This window comes from Gekko japonicus, unplaced genomic scaffold, assembly GCF_001447785.1.
Source record: "Gekko japonicus isolate JY-2015 unplaced genomic scaffold, Gekko_japonicus_V1.1 scaffold1796, whole genome shotgun sequence".
Taxonomy (NCBI): Eukaryota; Metazoa; Chordata; class Lepidosauria; order Squamata; family Gekkonidae; genus Gekko; species Gekko japonicus.
Window position 1 is genome coordinate 125,674 of NW_015167590.1, and position 16,409 is coordinate 142,082.

The window sequence follows — 16,409 nt, forward strand, 5'->3', positions numbered from 1 at the left end:
TGGTGCTGTGCTAAACTGTGCCCTTTCTAAATATATACTAAACCTGCTTTATCATGGCAGCTTTAGTAATATGTTCTGTTTTCCTAGTTGGTTAAGAATCACCAGACTTCACTGTAAATATGCACTGAGTTGGGAGTTTTAACGTGCATTCATTTACACAACAGTCAATAATGGTCTTTCATGTCAATCTACATTTAGTTCCTAGTAAAAGTGCTATTTCTGACCTAATCGACTGTAAAATCTCCCTTGAAGTGGCAAATAACAACCGCTTTAACACATGCATTTCCCAAGTGGCTAAATACATATTTACACAATATACTATGCATGTTAATCAGAGCCTCTTCACCACCACCCTGGGCAAGTTTAAGGCCTATCAATATTAATGGAGATGTATAAGACAACTTAATCCCAATGATGACAAAACTTTTCTACTGGCAGCTCTAGTTGTGGAAATTCTATGATGTTTTCTTTTTTTAACCAAACTGCACTGAGTTGCCTGCATTTACCTACTGTAAAAACAACAGAGAGATCACAGGAAGGATGAAGTCAATAACAAAAACAACCATGATGTTGTATTATCAAAAATTATTTAGGCTTCAGTTCTGCAGTGAATATATTTCTTCATCACATTATGAAAACATACGCATACACACGATGGAAAATGCATATAAACTGTTTCACATAACAGCATTTTCTGAGCATGCTGCGTGAATGACACTTGTTTACATATCAACAATACTAATTCATGAGTTAACACATAACATTCTGCCACTTCATTGAGACAAATTATTTCAGTGTTCATGGATGCTTTGGAGGATGGACTATGCCACTGTACCCCACCGAGGTGCCCCCCAGGCTCCACCCCCAAATATTCAAGAGGTCTCCAACCGGAAGCTGGCAACCCTACCCCCCCCTCTGCTGGCAGCCAGGGCGGACCTGGCAACCCTATTTCTATTTCTTTGAAATCACCCTTAAATAAAAATGTTCGAGGTATCTAGCAAACTTTTGACTTGAATGGTTCAAATACATAAAACGAAATTAAAATATACAGATTTCATCAATGAATATTAAAAAAGATCAATATCCTTAAAAAAACCTAAGTCAGGAGAATCAGTAAGATGTATTTAAATACCTTTAGCTTAACCTACTTCAGTAGTTTTCAGCTTAAGTTGATGTATTTCATTTGTTAAAAATATTTCACTATTATAAATAATTATTTAATATAGATGAGTAACAGCAGCTGTAATTTTAGTGAAGAAAATCCCATTCTTCTGAGTATATAAAAATCAATTTTTATTTCTGAAAGTTGTTAATAGGAAAGAAAGTTTGCTTCCTGCAATTTTTTATGTTTTGTGGCAGCTGCCTATCCTCACATTGTTTAGGATATGAAGATAAGAACACTGAGTTTAACAATGGAAACATTAATAGAACCCTAGCTAACAATACTCCAATGAATGTAAAAAAAATCTTTTTCTTAAAGGAATGTCTGTATTCCAGTGGTTTCTAATTACAGACAAAGGAATACTGGGTGAGGAAAGAAGGAAAGCCTAATTTTTTTCCTTGAAAGTTTTTCCCTTGAAAAATGTTTAAATATTGTTATTTTATAATATCTTAGCTCTTCTTTTGGCAGATAAGGGGAAAAAATAAGGTCCAAAATAAGTTTTCTGTTTATATGTGAAGAAGAGGCATATTAAAATGGAATAGATATACCTCATAAAACCATTCTTTCGTGGGATTTAAGGAAGTTGTTAGATATTAAATCAGTACAGTCTTTCTAGAACATTTTTGTTGAAGTATAGGCCTTTATTTTTTTGCTATATCACTTAGGCAGAACACGGGAGACCTAAAGAATGTCAAATCCAGTCCTGTCCTACAGCACTGATGTTCCTCCCCCTGAAAGCCTTTATAACATATTCTAAACAATCCTTAGACCAACGGGGCCAACCCCAAGGAACAGAACTGTAGTTCAGGGAAGATGTAAAATTTAAATAAGACCATAAGAGATGAGGGGAAGACCGAGCTATATTCACATTCAAAGGAAGTAGCTATAGGCTTCTTCTAGGAGATGATGGTAGCAGACTGGGGACCAACAAACTAGAGAAATGTAAAATAGCTGGAAATAAATGTTTATGGAGTTACTTTATATTCCGTATGAATATTGATGCAAAACACATTGCTGTAAGTTTTCTAAAAATGAAAATTAAATAATCTCACAAGTAAGGTGGAGAATTCTCTAAGGCCCACTTTAGCCAAAATACACTCTCTAATAATTTGCCAAGTTCACTGAACTGTATAAACTGTCAGGGAATAGTTCTGCCATCTTTCCCTCCTTCATATATTTTCTTAGCACCAGTGTATATCTAGCAGTAGCACTGAGTGCAACAGAAAACAAAGCAAGATTTCATTTGTACTCAAATAATTCAGAAATATTTATCTGGTCTTTGGGGATTACTATAAGCAAATGTACCATAATACAAGGAGAGTATAACTACTGTCTTTGCCCAATGTGCTGTGCCTGAGAGAATCACAACAACACTTTGAAAGCTTGTACAAGTAGCTAGCTTCTCTCACATTTAGAACCATTTTGCAATCATAGACTCAGCATGATCCTAAATAAAGGTACACTCTTCTGAGTCAGTTGAAGTCCATGTCCTTAGAAAGATGTAAGCCTATTTAGGAGTGCATAGTAATGCTCAGTAGGAATGGGCACAAACTGGCTGATGAACTAAAGTTAATCACAAATTTTGAGCTGTTCATGATTCATGAAGCAATGTTTGCAAACTGAAGAATTGCCACCAAGTGTCATGAATTTTGATGCAGTTTGTGGTGTTTTGTGAAGACCTGAAAGCAGGGGTTTAGACCACTGCTTTTTGCTCTTCATGAAAAATGGCTGGGAGCCATTTAAACCAGCGTTCTGCCCCCTCCCCAGTCGGAATAACGAGACAGACAACGGTTTGGATCAAACAAGGGCCACTTTATTAACTACATAACAGTTTATTAACCAGCAAAAACGGCAAGGGAGCATTTTCTACTTAGCGGAACAGACAAGGCAGGTGTCAGGATGACCAGCCTCCTTGTCTAATATGTGGGCGAGCCACCAACCCCGGTCTTGAGCCATTAATCTGGCTTGCGACCAGCGGCCCAGCCACTGGTAGCCTCCCAGGAGCGCCTACCCCTGAAACCCTACAGTTTGCAGAGAGGAGCTTACCCAAGAGGTTCCCATAGGGAGTCATCATTCACCGCCCAAGGCTGGGAGCTCCCTTCTGCTCCCTGCAAAAAGCTGAGGGGAGCAGAAAGCAGGGGTTTAAATGGCTCTGAGTCTGGGGCTGGATGTCCTAAGGAAGATCTTTTAAACAGCTGAGCTGCAGAAGTACTTTGCTCTGTGCTGCTCAATTGTTTAAACAGGCTTTCTTGGGCAGCTAGCCCCTGGGGAGAACAGAGAAATCCATTTTCTCCAGGGGAACTGATCTCTGTCATCTGGAGATGAGCTGTAATTCCAGGCGAACCCCAGCCCCCACCTGGAGGCTGGCATCCCTACAGCCCAGCAGATCATCCAACCATGGAAACAGCTTTTCCATCAAAAGACCCATGATTTTAAAAAGTTAGAAATATGTGAAAACAATGGAACGCTTCAATATTGTATGATTGTATATAAAGATTTGAAGAAGCATAGTGTTAACTGTGTGGCACTCCACTACAACTACTATGATATGTTTTGATCTCAGAAATTTCATTTTAATTAGTGATAGTATATGATGGGAGGAGTACTGTTTAAAGTTTTGAACAGAATACACGGAACTTTGTGGAAAACAAGAAGGCATGAGTCTCACCAATACACAAAATTATTTAAAAGTGGGTTTTAAATCCCCTTTCCTGATGAACTTTGTCTCTTTTCTGGTGAGCCAGTTTGGTGTAGTGGCTAAGAGTGGTGAACTCTGATCTGGAGAACCGGGTTTGATTCCCCACTCTTCCGCATGCAGCTGCTGGGTGACCTTAGGTCAGTCACAGCTCTCTCAGAGCTCTTTTCTCAAGAGCAGCTCTCTCAGAGCTCTCTCAGCCCCACCTACCTCACAGGGTGTCTATTGTGGAGAGGGGAAGGGAAATGAGATTGTAAGCCATTCTGAGACTCTGAGTGAAGGGTGAGGTATAAATCCAATCTCCTCCTCCTTTTCCTCTTCTTCTTTGTTTTAACGTTGTTTGTATAAACCTAAGTGTTGTTCATTGGACAACTGAAGTCATGTGAAAAATCCCACAAGCATTTAATCAATAAGCATTCTGTAGTTCAATAAATAATGAGGTATTCTAGCTGCAAAGGCGGAAAACTCTAAGCGAATTGAAGAGGCAACTAATGAATACTCGTGTTCGTATTTTGGAGGTTACCTTGATGTCATATTATAGTGATGTTTTATTGTAAGCTGTGTTGAGCCATATTAGGGAAGGGGAGTACATTTTATAAATAAATTGGAAAAAATAAAATGGGACATTCATTTCCAGCTAGCACAATGAAGACCATGATTAATTTTTTCACTTGTCACTACTTTCATGTATGTCTTTTACTTTATCCTGAGTAACAGTGAATGGAGTAGTTCAGCTTTCAGCTCACTTAAGTTGGGAACAAGTTTGAATCCAGTAGCACCTTTAAGACCAGCGAAGTTTTATTCAAGGTGCAATCTTTTGTGTGCATGCACACTTTTTCAGATACAATGAAATGGAAATTACCAGTCCATACATGTAGGTTGAGGCTGAGCAGTAAATTAGCATACAGCATAATGAAGATTCAAGGACCAAACAGAAATAACAAGCTTAGTGTATATGGTTACCATTTGTTTGGGTTTAATTCCAGGGGGGAACATAGTGAAGGAAATAAAATGTCAAAATTTGAGATTGATGGGCAGGTGTACCCTTAAATGTGGAATGATGAGAATAATTAACTGAGACCCTCGTCTCAGACATGTAGGTGACCTTACAGCATCTTCTTTGAGGTGGTGTGATTGACTGTGTAGACCGGACCAGAGTTAAGTTGGGAAGTATGTGATGTAACCTGATGAAACGCGAGTTTGGTGGATAAGTGATGTTTGGGTTTAATTCCAGGGGGGAACATAGTGAAGGAAATAAAATGTCAAAATTTGAGATTGATGGGCAGGTGTACCCTTAAATGTGGAATGATGAGAGTAATTAACTGAGACCCTCGTCTCAGACATGTAGGTGACCTTACAGCATCTTCTTTGAGGTGGTGTGATTGACTGTGTAGACAAGACCAGAGTTAAGTTGGGAAGTGTGTGATGTAACCTGATTCCTCTTCCTTATTGCACCCCCTCAGTCCTCTGATGGATTTTATTTACCAGGGTCCCCCAACCTTCAGCAGAGGATTTTCAGAAAGTCACAGGTATGCTAGGGGAAGGGGATGGCAGCAGATATTTGCCTCTGAAAATGGAATGTTTGTAGGATCTAAACCTGTTATAGATAACTCAATTATATATAAGGGAGAGATAGCTCATGTTTACATATTAGCCGCACAACCCAAACTGCATACAATGCTGATGTATTTATACTTTTCTGAACATGTTGCCTTCCCCTGCTATGCACTCCTTGATATTTTTTAATTAAAATACCACTATTTTGTAAGTGGATTCAAGATACCCCATGATAGTGGACCTGCTGTAGCATCATGGAGAAAACAAAATATCACAAAGTGCCTTCTGAACAAAGCCACAAGCAGATTGCAGACTGTATCCATAAATTCTCTAAATCTGAAGGGCAGAATATCACAGAGAGTAAGCAATCATCAGGGTCCTCTGAAGTTCAGAAACAGCCCAGGAGATAATGTCATTGGGTAGGATGTTGTCAGAGGATAATGGTCTCCTGCTGCTAGATTAAAGCCTGGAAAGGCTGAGCTCTCCTAGCAAAAACACACACAACAAGAACCAAGCTATTTATGCCATTTTCAAAGTAGGAGGCATTTATCTTGTAACAACACTCTCTGCCATTCATTGGTTTCTTGTTGTTGTGGCAGCATAGAAGAGGAAGATGTCATTCTGCAGAATGTGCAGTGATTCTCTCTCTCCTGGTCCGTTTATGTTACATGCTTACTGGACTTTGACTGTAGGACTGCAATCCTAAAGAAAGTTGCATAAACTAACCCCCATTTAAATGAATGAGGCTTTCTTTAGTGTAAACGCGTTTAGGGTTGCAGTTACCAGTCTTGTGATATACATGCTTTATGCAATTTGTTATGCATTATCAAATGCTTAGAACCTATTATAGAATAGAGGGCAAATAATGGTAATTTAATATGAAGTATTGCATTTCTTGATTTGTTATGCCACCTTTCTTCCAAGGAATTCATGGTGCTTTTCAATATAGGGCTGAGTCCTGGAATATCGAAGGAAAAGCATATGAACTTTCAAGAGTCAACGTTTCCTTCACTACTATTTGATTAAGGAAGTTTTGACTCTTGAAGGGTCTTATCCCAAAAAGTCTTGTTGGTCTCTAAGGTACTACAGGACTTGAATTTAACTGTTCTACTGCAGACCAACACAGCCTCTCTCTGAAACCATCTGAATACACACCATATGACTTAATAATTGTAATCTACTGCCTTCTCACACATTGTGAAGTAAGGAGAAGGGTGGTTTCCACGTGGTGACAGCCTTCTGTAAGAGAGTGCGCACACCAAAAAAAATTGGGTTTTTTTTTAGATTAGAGTATATTGGGCCCAAATGCCAATACCAGCATGGTATTTGGATTTGGGATATTTTTGGGAATCCTGATTTCCCCCCCCTCCATTATACCCTATGGGGACCATTATAGTCAATGGGGAATCTATCTGGTGGTATCTGGGGGTCTGGGGGCTGTTTTTTGAGGTAGAGACACCAAATTTGCAGAATATCTGCTGGTGCCTCTCCTTAGAAGAACCTCAACATTTCAAAAAGATTGGACTAAGGGGTCCAATTCTAGGGTCCCCCAAAGAAGGTCCTCCCATCCTCTATTGTTTCCACTGGAGGGGGGAATAGCAAAAAGAACAAGGGTAATTGAAGCCCTGAATAACAGAATCAAAGTCCAAGAGAATCCCTGCAATCCCTGCAATAGAAACTGAAGGAATGACATTTTAGCAAGTCCAGCAGAACCACTGCAGTGTACAGTTTGAAACTGACAAGAGCAGTTGGGAAGCCCATAGAAGCCTCAAGATACAGAAGCAAAAAAGAAAAGAAAAAACATTGCAGGATCCTGATCTTCTTAGAAAATCCAGTATATATCTGGGATATTTTCAGGATTTTTTTTCAGTTTTCCAAAAAATCCTGAACATCTTTGGGATGCCAAAATATACCTAAAATGCTAATAAGGTATTTTTGGAGTATATTTTCAGCTTGGGTATATCTGAATGCATAACCCTAGTCTTGTGCTGTTTCCCTGTTGCTGGTACAGCTAACGATAAACCGGGTTTCACTTCAGTTTCCATGCTGGGGAACTACCCAACAGTGACCACTTGGACCATCAGGATTTTGTGATTTTGCTTTAAAATTTCACTAAACTATTGTTTTATCAATGTAACTATACTAGTAGGCATAACATTCTCTCTTGAGGGTCTTGTTGCTATTCTTGTTGCTTTTCTTCTTAAGGTATGTAAATAAATGTAAAAGTATTATCAACACATGAAAGAGAAAATTTGGGATCAGTTAATAATGGCAAAAATTACAGACTCCCTGATGAGAGCGAATAACAGCAACGCGCCAACCTACACCAAATTTGTTAGGACTTAGGCCCCTGTGTTAGACTACATGGTAACAAAGGATATTCTTCCTGATAAGCAGATCTATCATAAATGGTTATACTTATAGGATATAGCAGGTAATCTATACTGGTCAGACTCATGGTAACTTACTAGTGCTGTATGGCAAGAATAGATGTTAAGGGTGTATGGAATTATCCTTATTAATTTTCTCTCTTGAGGGTCTTGTTGCTATTCTTTTTGCTGTTCTTCTTAAGGTATGTAAAAATAAATGTAAAAGTATTGTCAACACATGAAAGTCAACTTTTAGAAGCAAAAGGATTGATACTATTTGCACTGATTCCTAGTATATGTTGTAACTTAAGGGTTTACAGCAATGCTTGCTTAGTGGCTTCAGTAAGACCCAATACTAGGCAGTAGCAGAAAAAACCAAACTGTTAAACAGTTTATGATTGGTTATACTTCAAAATCATGATTTGAATGGTCCTGGAAACCATAGCTGTGGTTAACTAACTGCATGGTATCTGAACGACATGGTATCCATGAATGCAGGGACTGCAGGTTTTTCCTGTATTCCCTTACTAGGGTTGCCAACTCTGTCTTGGGAAATTCCAGGAGATTTGGATGTGGTGTCTGGAGACGACAGACTTGTGGAGGACAGGGAGCTTAGCAAGGACGTGATGCCATAGAGTCCACCCTCTGAAGCTGCTATTTCCTCCAAGGCAACTGATCTCTGCAGTCTGGAATAAATTATATTTCTGGGAGAATTCCAGGTGCCACCTGGAGGTTGGCAGCCATATCCCTTATCCCAGCAGAGCTTTCTGCTCCCTCCCTCCAACAAGCTGTGCTGCTGAAATGGCAGAAAGGGCAATTTCATCCCTTCTTCCTCCCTACTGCAATCTCCCAGATCACATGGCTATCAGTCTATGTGGCTCTATGACCTTCAGGAATAAAATTTCCCAGGACTAGAAAGGGGAGTGGAATGTGGGAAACATCCATAGCTGTCAGTGCCTTCTTCTGACACATTGATAGATATGGCCTAATAGTTGTAGCTCTTGCTACAATCCACTTCACTTAGAGAAGACAGAAAGCAAAAGAAGTCATGCCAATCTAAGCCATGGTTTCTCAGGTTGTTTGGAAGTTCAAATAGTTTTGCTGAACATCCAAACTGAGCCAGCATGCAACCAGTGAATTGGTCACTAGCATAGGTACTGTTGAGATATAATTCCATGTGGGCTCAAAGATTAAGGGGAATGACTGCCTCCCTAAAAGGTACCACTGTCATGGCAATCGGTTGTTGTTGTTTCCCCCACCCCAAGCTGTGCTTTTTATATTCTTCTCCAAATCAACGTTTCTTATGGTTTTGTTGCATTTACAGTGCAAGCTGGAGTTTCATGCCTGTACGTCTGGCAAAAACATTGCAGTTCTCTGTGAAGGGTCTTGCCCATGCCTTCCAGGACAAGAAAGTCCCAAGCACAAGGCTGAGAAAACTGGTGAGTTACTGTTTTGAATTAAATATTAAATGTCTTCCTCATGAATATATTCATCATGCATGTTTACTTAGAACCACTTTCTACTAAGTTCAATGGAGTTTACTTCCAAGTAAATAACCTAAAATGGTTATCTCTGTCGTGGCAATTAGATTAAACAAGTGGGGACCCACAACAAAATGTTGTATATTATTAATGTCTTTTTCATGGTATAGTTGGTTAATGTTTAAATGGCTTTCTTGCAGTAACCAATTTATTAGTTTTTTGGATTTCTCATTTTGTCAGGGTGCCCTCTGTTGTTAGGTACTTTTGGTATTGTATTGTTCTGTATGGTACTGATGAGGGATTGTTGTTTCTGACAAAAAAGGCAGAGATTCTTTTAATTGTTCTGAGCCGTTCCCTCTTAAGGGAGAAGGTAGCTCTGTGACAACCTTCTGTGAAGGGAAGAGAGTGACAGTTGAAGCCCACTTTTCCCTTTTGTTTCTCCTTTTTCTTTTTCTTTATTGAACACTGGAAAGAGAGCCATCTAGCCTTGCTCAGCTCCCTTGTCCATAGTTAGTCATTTTGTTTATGTGAGGTGAGATTGCCTTACTGGGTCATGCAGGTCTTGAGGTGCTACAGGTGTCCTGTACCACTTTCCTTCTGAGTGCCCTTGCCAAAAAGAGCTGTTAAAATGGCTGTTGGTTTATCAGTGGATCAGCCGGAGGTACCTTTGCTTGTTCAGTCTCTTGCCTTGCCGTGGAGAATTGTGTGGTTGCAGGGCTCCAGTCTTCTTCAGCCTGAAATCAGTCTGCATTCACCCACAGCACCACAGCTGTCTTTGGCAGTTTGTCTATCAGAGTTGCTAAGGAATGTTTTAAAAGGTGGTATGTACGAACTGACACTTGTTGGAGGAAATCCCACCTCCTCTCCAGCTGCCCCCTACCTCTCAGTCACTGTGCCCACCAATCCATAAATGATGCCTCAGCTGTCCTTTTATAACTTCCCTCTGGCTTCTAGTCAGTCAGAAGAGAGAAGCAGTGGGAAGAAGCAGTGCCCAAGCTGAGGGTAAAGAAGCAGTTAGAAACTGGAGATAATAGTTTTAAAGGACAGCGAAGCCTGTAGCTACAGCAGTTGGGGGTGAGAACAATCCTTCTCACCTGCTTGCAAGACTTTGCAGTTGCAGGCTCAGATGTCATTTTAAAACTTCCTCCTGCTATTTTGCCATTCATACTCCAGGAAAAACAGCATTGGAGATGGGTGAGTGGCGGCAAGAAATCCTCCCCGATCCCAGCTCCAATTCTGCTGTTGCTTCCTCCCCTCTTCCCCCACCCATTATCTCTCTCTCTGTGTGTGTGACTCTCAGCCAATCAGTCTTTCTCAAGCTGGTGGAGGGGAAGAAGCAGTTAGAAGCCTCCCCCCCTGAAAGTTTTAAGAGGACAGTGGAGCCTGCAGCAAAAGAGGTAGGGGTGAGAAGCTCAAATGTCCTTTTAAAATGTCCTTCTGCTATTTAGCCATTCATATTGCAGGAGGAATCCTCCCCATTCCCAGCTCCAGTTCTGCTTTTGTTTCCTCCCCTCTTCCCCCACTCATTATCTCTCTGTGTCTCTCTCTCTTTTGGGATTTTACTGCAGACTCATGGAGTCCCCTGGTTTTAGAAAAATCTGTTAGGGGAGAGTGTGCCTTCTGTTTGCAGAAATAAGTATCCACATACAGAGGGGGATGTTGAGAATGAGATATATAGATACTCTCTCCCCCCAGAGTCCCCTCACCATAAAATCAATGCCCAGGCCAAACCCTTGGACCTAGGAACACGAAACTCGGGGAGAGCACTCCTACCATGGCGTAGATGCTCACTAAGAAGGGATTTTTAGAAATTCAACCCCTAAGGGGGTCAAAAGGAATAAAGTGTGCTCCCCTCATTGCTTCCTGTGTGGCTGCCAGGCTGCTGCCTCCTTGCACTCCCCACTCTCTGATTGGTCAGCTGCAGAGCTCAGTGTTCTGAGGTAAAAAAAAACAGTTACAGGAGACTGCAGAGAGCTAATGACAGTTGAGAAAATCAGGAATGGCCAACAACCACGTGTGAGTTGCAGCAGTGCTGCTGGCCCAGGCTTCCTGATGGCTTCAAACATGCTCCCCCTACCTCCTACATCTGACAGGCGGCTGTCTGTCAGGTGCAGCAGTAGGTGCAGGGTGCTTAAAGCCATCAGGGAGCCTGCCCCAGCACTAACACCATAGTGATCCTGCCAGCCCAGCCTCCACAGTGGCTTCTAATACTCCTTCCCCCTCCTACACTGGACAGGCAGCTGCCTGTTAGGTGTAGGAGAGGGTGTGGGATGCTTACAGCCATCAGGGAGGTTTGCTCAGCAGGATTGCCTTTGCGCTGCTGCTGGCCCAGCCTCCCCTATGCCTTTAAACACAACCACCACCACCCTTACACCACACAGGCAGGTGTTTGTCAGGTGTAGGAGTAGGGCCAGGGTACTTTAATCCATCAGGGATGCCACCCCAGCAGGATTATTTTAGCGATGCTGCTGGCCTAGACTCACTAAAGGCTTTAGCCACACTCCCACCCAATATGGAAATATACCCCAAATTTATAGAAAAGTGGTTTCCTTGATAAGGTTATTTAACTTCTCACAATGTGGGTTCTAGAAAATTGGTTCATATGAACTTGCTTAATATCTGCTTGCTTGGATGGTGTTTTGAATATGTTGTTATGTCCCAGTTCTAAAATGTAACATAAATAAGAAACATTTTTGTTAAAAAAAGGAGGTAAGCCCTCCCTCCCAAATTCAGTGCCCAGGCCAAAACCCCTGCACCAAGAAACCCAAAATAAGGGGAGCACATTCCTACCATGATGTCAACCCCCCCCATGAAGAGATTTCTGAGAAACATGACCCCTAAGGGGGTAAAAAAGGGGGGAAATGTGTTCCCCCAATTGTTTTTCATGTGCCTGGAAGGCTGCTGCCTCCTTGCGCCCCCCCCCCATTGGTCAACTGTGTAGCTCAGAGTTCTGAACCTGCCTGCTTGCCTACCTGCCTGCTTGCACCCTCCTCCCTCTGATTGCTCAGCTGTGGATCTAAACACAGTTAGAAGAGATTGCAGACAGCTGAGGACACTTACAGAAATCAGCTATTCAAGACTCCTGAATAGACATTTCTCAAAAAAGCCAGCACGGTAATTGAGTTAATGAATGTTCATAAGGAGATAGTAAAGGACCTTTCTAGGAGCCATTTCAATGTGTGGCTCTCTCATGAACCTGAAGAAATGCCCACCACATCACCACTCCCTCACACCAACTCCCCCTCACACCTCTCACTGTCCCCAAGAAAGCTCCTGGCAAACGTCAAGCAAGATACACCAATGCTACAAGGAGGCGGCAATTTAGGAATGCAGCAAAGACGTTTGCACATAGTACTTCTGCGGTGTACTGAGCTGCACAAGCCAAGTACCAGCAAGATCACCCGGAGGTGCTCAGAACAACACAGTCTCCATATGAGCAAAAAATCCAGGAACACAAGTAGAGAGGCCATCACTTTCATGGAAGGTAGCAGGAGTTGACTTAACAGATGACTGCTTCTTAAATGGGCAATTCTATGTTGCCTGCTCCAGAGTGAGCTCACCAAGCAGCCTGGTGATCCTAGCACCTGAGGGCAGAACCACCAATGTGGTCTACAGAGAGGTCCTTCAGTGGGGGGGGTATGTATGTCTCGCTTCATTTTTTACACTACAATCTTCTCCATTAGAATTCCTACAACAAATGTTACATTTCAAACTTCACATCATCAGTATTATAACTGAATTTATGGAACTCAAATACTGTAGTGAAGCACGGGTATCAGGCTAGTGATGTATAAAAAAGTTTACAAATTTTCTATCCAAGCATTCTGAAATCATAAAGTTCTTCCCAGATTGGTGATTCTCCGATACAGAAGGTCACTGGAGCCTTCTAGTTAAATTAAAATATTACTGCAAGTTCGTCTGAAGGATAGGGTTGCGAACGCCTGCTGGGAAATTCCTGGGAATCGGGGGGGGGGGGGGGGGGGGGGGGATTTTGGGGAGGGATTTCACCTAGAATCTATGGTATAGAGTCTGCCCTCTGAAGCTGCCATTTCCACCAGGGGAACTGATCCCTGTAGCCTGGAGATCAGTTGTAATTCCAGGAGAAATCCAGGCATCTCCTGGAGTTTGTAAACTTTAGGTGGTGCAGCACAAGTAGGCAGTAAGTGTGTGTATCAGTATGTGAGGTTGGAGTTAGATTATAGGTGTAAAAATGTAGAACTTTCTACTGAAAGGACTGTCTAGTTTACTATATTACAGTATTTGAGAACTGCTTTTCTAGATACACTGTGCGTTTGTGCAGAGAAGCCGTCTCCCCACTTGAAGGGGTGAGAAGTCCTAGGAGTCGAGGTGGCAAATGAAGGACTGCTGGCTTGGCCATCAGTTGTGTGGCAGCTGCAGTCTTCCTCAGCTCAGGTTAGGGCTGCCAAGGTTGGAGGAGGAGCTGGATTTCAGGAATCCTGGTCATTTGGAGGGTCCATGTAATATGTCATATGATTTGTTTTCGTATCATGTTTTGGTCGGGTCTATGTAGTGTAAGTAGGGGAATGAATTTTTGTCTGAGGACCTTTTGATGGACTACCCACTTGTTCATTGGAATAGCAACAGGATCAGATAGATGACCCTTTGAGCTTGCTGTTGCTGCTGCCTCTATTGGGCTGAGATCCTAGCTCAAAACACCAAAGAGAGGCAAATCAGCAGGGACTTATTCAGAGGCTATTTCTCCTACATTCCAGAATGACTTTTGGAAGGACCAGAGAGTTGTAGAGGAATGAGAAGAAATTTTTAGAGGTCATGGAGCACTTATAGAGTTTGGTATGCAGGGTCTAAGATGTCACCCAATAGTGGGAACTTCAGAAAGAAGAGTACCACTGCAATCCTAAGAACACTTTCCTGGAAGAAAACCCCACTGAGTAGTCCTGAGTAGACCTTTTAATGTCCACATTAAATAAGGGGAGTGGCTATGTTCGAAAGGTTTGAGAAGCATTTCTTTAATGAATTGTTGGTTCATCTCTTTAGTCCAAAGGGGTGGAGGCATTATCCTTCACCTGCAGTTCTAAATGTCAGCGTTTATGGGACACATCAATATTTGTCCACATTGTATCCAATTTTAATTTTAAAAAATTCTAGCATATGTTGTCACATAATATAATGCATGCACTTAATATTATTTCATGTAACCAGAACGATTTGGAAAGATGAATCACTGATAAATTGCTTCATTTATATTTTCTTTTTCTTTCTTTCTTAGAAATAAATACATACGCACACATTCTGCCTCTCATAAGCCACTCTCTCTGCCCTTTCACATGCCCTTATCAGAAGTAGTATCATATTAATAAATCTCCAGTGACATTTTAAGCTCACAATTTCATTCAAACAACAGAATAAATTCAAATAACCCTTATGCTGATAAATCCAGTTTGACAGCATGTACGCATTCAGCAGGGCAAGCTTTTGTTTTGGCCGAATCTCAGATAGGTTAATTCTGCTGTGCATGGCCCATCACATTTTAAAGCATCTTTTCCTTGGATTTTTGAGACCATCATTATTTTGACATTAAATTCTCTAATAAATTGTCAGATCCAAGCTGAGAAAATACATATAATGTAGATGGCTTGACCATCTGAAGATGACGTAGGCCACAATCCTAAATGCAGAAGTAGGTCCCATTTTATTCAATGGGGCTTAATCCCAGGAAAATGTTCTTGGGTTTGCAAAGATAACCCAGCTTTCTTCTTTCCAACAATCATAGGCAGTGCCCTTTCTTTGCTGCCTCTGCACACCATCAGGACAACCTTCTAGTCATGAAAAAACATCTTGCAAATGGGACCACTATTCCTCCCCTGTATTCTACCCACCCCACAAATATATCTCTCTGTCTAAAACCATTGTCATCCAAAACTCTTGATAAGCCTGCTTTACTGGTTACTGAAAAATTATTCTATCCAGAAATTGGGGGGGCACCAAAAACAAGCCCCCATCAGTACGCTGATGATACCCAGCTCTATCTGATGTTGGGTGGATGGTCGGACTCCAGTCCGCAAGATATGGACTGGGTGTTACAGGCTGTGGCTGGTTGGCTCAGGCTGAGCCAGCTGAAGTTGAATCCGGTGAAGACGGAGGTCCTGTGCGTGGGTCGAGGTGGGTCGGGTGTGGGGGCCCCACTCCCGACCTTTGCTGGGGCACCATTGGTGTCAGCGTCAGAGGTTAGAAGTTTGGGAGTGTTTCTGGATACGTCTTTAACAATGGAGGCTCAGGTAGCAGCCACTGCTAAGTCGGCCTTCTACCATCTTTGACTGATTAGGCAGTTGGTTCCCTTCTTTGACTGCAACGACCTGGCCACAGTGATCCATGTGATGGTCACCTCCACACTAGACTACTGTAATGTTCTCTACATGGGGCTGCCCTTGTCGCAAATTCGGAAGCTGCAGCTAGTGCAGAATGCCGTGGCCAGGCTTGTGATGGGCCTTCCGAGATGGGAGCACATCCAGCCTGTGCTGAAGGCATTGCACTAGCTGCCAATAGCATACTGAATTTGCTTCAGGGTGCTGGTGCTTACCTTTAAAGCCCTACATGGCCAGGGTCCAACATACCTGAAGGATCGCCTTTCCCCATATATACCCCACAGAGCACTGCGGTTGGAGTCACAGAATCTACTGACCCTCCCAGGCCCCAAGGATACCAGGCTCACCACTACCAGGGCCAGGGCCTTCTCAGTGGCGGCTCCTTGCTGGTGGAATGAGCTCCCGGAAGAGATCAGGGCCCTGCAGGATCTTCTACAGTTCCACAGGGCCTGCAAGATGGAGCTCTTCCACCAGGCTTTCAGCTAGGAGCCCGGCCCTGAATCTTAACATCTGGCCTATATTATCGTGTGACTCAAGAAGACCACTGAGTTGGACTGTCTGCTTGCAAATATTTTTAACACGCCACCTTAAGTAATTAATGAAGGATTACTAGCACTTTTTTAAAAATATGTTTTTATTGAGTATATGATTCATATTTCATAAAAATGATTCATATCCTTATACATTGTACTCCTTTTCATGCATTATTCAAGAAAAAAAGCAAAAAGGAGGTAACATTCCAAACTATATAACTAACAAATTAAACTTAATCCCTATCCAGTTTGTAACCTCTTCTTTCCC

General features: G+C 42.0%; 1 protein-coding gene across 1 annotated transcript in view; it reads left to right on the top strand.

Moving 5' to 3' along the window:
* Positions 1-16,409, top strand: part of SPOCK1 (sparc/osteonectin, cwcv and kazal-like domains proteoglycan (testican) 1) — a 292,947-nt gene that overhangs the window by 101,733 nt on the left and 174,805 nt on the right. The window contains exon 3 of the mRNA XM_015413934.1: positions 9,108-9,222. Coding sequence (XP_015269420.1) covers positions 9,108-9,222 — 115 coding nt within the window. The remainder of the gene's footprint in view (positions 1-9,107; positions 9,223-16,409) is intronic.